General features: G+C 54.8%; 1 protein-coding gene across 8 annotated transcripts in view; it reads left to right on the top strand.

Moving 5' to 3' along the window:
- The window catches only part of LOC122552210 (KN motif and ankyrin repeat domain-containing protein 2-like), a 156,684-nt gene that overhangs the window by 117,436 nt on the left and 35,273 nt on the right, over positions 1 to 3,975 (top strand). For all 8 annotated transcript variants that reach the window (XM_043694832.1, XM_043694827.1, XM_043694826.1 and 5 more), the window contains one exon: positions 398 to 2,272. In XM_043694832.1, the coding sequence (XP_043550767.1) occupies positions 398 to 2,272 (1,875 nt within the window). The remainder of the gene's footprint in view (positions 1 to 397; positions 2,273 to 3,975) is intronic.

The following is a 3,975-nucleotide window of genomic DNA, read 5'->3' as shown; positions in this document are numbered from 1 at the left end:
AGTGTGGGGGGGGGGTACAGAGTGTGGGGGGACAGAGTGTGGGGGGACAGACTGTGGGGATCAGGAGGTCTGTGACATGGGTAGACAACAAGATAGTTTCATAGCGCTCGGTCAAAGGGAATGGGAAATGAGCAGGTAAAGAAAGAAATTTTGTGTCTGGAAGAGGTGTGAATGGTGTGGGGATCAGGAGGTCTGTGACATGGGTAGACAACAAGATAGTTTCATAGCGCTCGGTCAAAGGGAATGGGAAATGAGCAGGTAAAGAAAGAAATTTTGTGTCTGGAAGAGGTGTGAATGGCAAGATTTGGAATTGAGAAAATTGTGACTGTTTTATTGGTAACGTACCTGTCACAGAAATCTTAATCCACTCCTGTTTCTTTCTTACTGTCCCTTCCAGGGAAGGTCAACCTTCCCGCTGGAGCAGAGGTCAAGGATAAGGATCAGGCCTTGCCCTACTCTGTGGAAACTCCCTACGGTTTCCACCTGGACCTGGACTTTGTGAAGTACGTGGACGATATCGAGAAGGGGAACACCATCAAGAAGGTTCACATCCACCGGAAACCGCGAGGATGCAGCTACACAGGCTCTTGGTGGACGTCCACGGAATCGCTGTGCTCCAACGCCAGCGCTGACAGCAGACGCTCCTCTGTCTCGTACTGTGGCCGGAGCACGTACCACCCGGCCTGCAGCTTCTCCGGGGGCTACTCCAGGCCACCACCGCTGATGTCCGTCGGCTACAACGCCAGGGTTGAAAAGACCCTGCTGGAGACCAAGAGGCGGCTGGAGGAGGAGCCCCTGGGCTGCAGGGAGGGCCGGAGGCCCCGTTATTCCAGCCTGAGCAGCCTGCAGGGCAGTGTGGTGGGCTCCACCAGCTCCCTGGCCGGGACAGGCCTGCAGAGCCACTCGGCCTCCCGACTCGTCTCTTTCAACGGCTCTCAGAGCGCTCCCTGCGGCCAGTTCACTCCCCTCAGCTCGGGCCTGGCTACCCCATCCACTCCGAACCCAAGCCACTTACACAACATCCGGGAGCAGATGGCGGTCGCCCTGCGGAGGTTGCGGGAGCTGGAGGACCAGGTGAAGATAGTCCCTGTTCTCCAGGTGAAGATCTCTGTCCTCCAGGAAGAGAAGAGGCAGCTCAGCGTCCAGCTGAAGAGTCAGAAGTTCCTCGGCCACACCATGGGCTTTGGGCCACAGAAACCAGACAGTGGCCCTGGCAAGCTCAAAGAGGAACTGTACATTGACCTGCCTGAAGAAGGTGGTCACCAGAGCAAAGCTAAGCTGCCCCTCTCTCCTACGTTCCAAAAGCCACCACAGGATAACGTCGGGACTCTTGAACGGGACACTCCGAAGCACAGCAAAGACACCAGGCCAGGCCTGGAAGAGAGCTCGAGGGGCGAAGTGACCAATGGAAATGTGGCCGAGGTCAGGAGCGTGGGTGTTTGGGTGCGAGAGAAGGATCTGGGAATCTCCCCTTCGTCCTTACAGCTGGAGGCGGAGCATTACCGTCATGTGACTGAGCTGCTGACCAAGAAGGTTGCCATGTTGGAGAAGCGACTGCGGGAAGCCGCCAGAGAACTGGAGACCGCTCACCAGAGCGTTGGCGGCCAGGAGAAGGAGACGGCGGAGAAGGGGCTACAGGTGGATGTCGGCGTGACAGCTGGCACGCGAGGACTCGACTTGAGTCGGCCAAAACAACCGCCGGATCAAGTCAGGACCTGGACAGCTGCCTCCGAGGCAGGACCCCGGTCTCCCCAACCACTTGAAGGCAAAGTCGGCAAGAGGGGAGATATTGTTTCGCCTGGCAGCTGGAAGGAGCGGTTCATTGAGCTGGCACCGCAGAGGTCAGTGGGCATACAGGTCAGCCATTTTGGATACCCTCCTAGCAAGCAGGCCAGCAAGGATCCAGTTCAGGACAGGAACCAGCCAGGACTCACCCAGCCGCAGGGGGCCACAAAGGAGATGCAGTATTCCGCAACCCAGGCAGTGCCCAACAGTAGCCAACCCGCCCTCAGCCAGACCTCGGTGGCCCCAAACAAACCAGGCAGTGGCAAGCGGGGCAGTGGGGAGGGGACTGAGCAGAGAGTGGGTCCCACCTCTGACCCGCCCTTTAAGGAGGTCACAGGCAAGGTGGTGACCTGCACGATTGTCACAACCCTGGCAGCCACGTGTGAGGAAGTGAACTCCGTGATGACCACTGCCAGGAGTGCGAAGCAGGTGAAGACGGGTCCGAGCGGGGCACAACTCCGGGAAGCTGTCGAACAGCTCACTCAAGGTACGGTGTTTATTAAAGTGACCGTATTGTTCACTGCTGTCAGCAACAACAAGATAATCCGAGCTGTAGCTGCCCCTTTTAAACTCTCTCTGTTCGAAATTAACAAGCAAATACTCCTGTTGCCCAGACCCAGTAAGCTTTCATTCTAAGGTTGATGGCACATTATAAAATGCAGATTTTTTTTCTGTGATGCAAATTCACTTTGAAATGATGCTATGACACCGTTCCCTTGCATCTCATCTCAAGGATGTTTCTGCACCTTCTCTCTCTCTTCCCAATTTCCTGACCCACTCCTCAACTGACTCCCCTAAAATACAGGGGAGGTCAGGAGATGGGATGGGAAGGGAAGAGAACAGACAAGAGATAGGGAAAGGGAGGAGAGAGAAAGAGAGGAGGGAAGAAGAGAGATAAGGCGAGACGGAAGAATGATTGTGCTGTCGGTTTAATCCCAGTTTTACAAGAGCAGCTGGAAGTCTGTCCTGGATGGGAGGGTGGATCATCTCCCATCAGCCCAAGCATGGGATTTGCAAGTCCACAGCAAGGTGAGGGAAAACCGGTGAGGGATAGATTGAAACAGTGAGGAGATGCATGCAAACAGCATTTCAGGGTGAGGATGTTTGATCTGACAGGAATGCTGATCCACAGAGCACACAAATCCATTTGATCTGACTGGATTTCTGAAAATGGCAGCTCCAGAGAGCAGAGCTGAAAATATTTTCTGCTCAGCATCTCCTCAGTTCTGGAGGCTGGAGCCTGGGAAATGCCCAGACCTTACAACACAGGGGTGCTGGGATCGTCAATCCCACCCTGCCAACCATCAGTATTTTCCAAGAGCAATCAGCTCCCACCCGAGAACCACAGTTCCAGTTTTTACACTGATCCTGAGGGGATATGACCTGGATGCTGAGAGGATGTCCCCCCTTGTGGGGGAGGGTGGAAATAGAGGACACAGTTTCAAAATAATGAGTCTCCTATTTAAGACAGAAGAGATTGCCTGTGAGGCAGCATGGTGACTCAGTGGTTAGCACTGCTGCCTCACAGCGCCAGGGACTTGTGTTTGATTCCATCCTTGGGCAACTCTCTGTGTGGAGTTTGCATGTTTTCCCAATGTCTGCGTGGCTTTCCTCCGGGTGTTCCAGATCCCCCCCCGCAACAGTCCAAAGATGTGCAGGTTAGGGTGGATTGGCCATGGGTAACGCAGGGTTACAGCGATGGGGGTGGGTCTGGGTGGGATGCTCTTCAGAGGGTCAGTATGGACTCGATGGGCTGAATGGCCTGCTTCCACACTGAAGGAAGCCTCCGACTGATGACCGTCCCTCTCAGAGGGTCATCAGTCTGAGGAATTCTCTTCCCGAGAAGGCTGGGAAATTGAATATTTTTAAATTAGGAAGGTGCTCGTTGAGAGAGTCAGAGATTAGATAGGGAAATGGAGTTGATGCAGCAATTAAATCAATTCCCCCCCTCATAATCGTATCAAATGGCAACGCAGGTACGAGGGGCCGATTGGCCGACACCTGTTCTGCTTCTGGCGTTTGTAACTGAAGTCCCATCTCACACATCCTGCCCAGCAGCTGCTCTGACTGACTGGTGGGCAACTTCCAGCAAGGTCCTGCGCTCCACCCCTCACCGCGCACACCCCACCAGCACCACCCACACCCCCCACCTCACTCATCCACACTCCCCACCTCACTCATCCACTCCCC

Source organism: Chiloscyllium plagiosum, chromosome 8 (assembly GCF_004010195.1).
Source record: "Chiloscyllium plagiosum isolate BGI_BamShark_2017 chromosome 8, ASM401019v2, whole genome shotgun sequence".
Classification (NCBI taxonomy): Eukaryota; Metazoa; Chordata; class Chondrichthyes; order Orectolobiformes; family Hemiscylliidae; genus Chiloscyllium; species Chiloscyllium plagiosum.
Note: the sequence above shows the minus strand (reverse complement) of the source record. Positions and strands in the feature narration are given on the sequence as shown.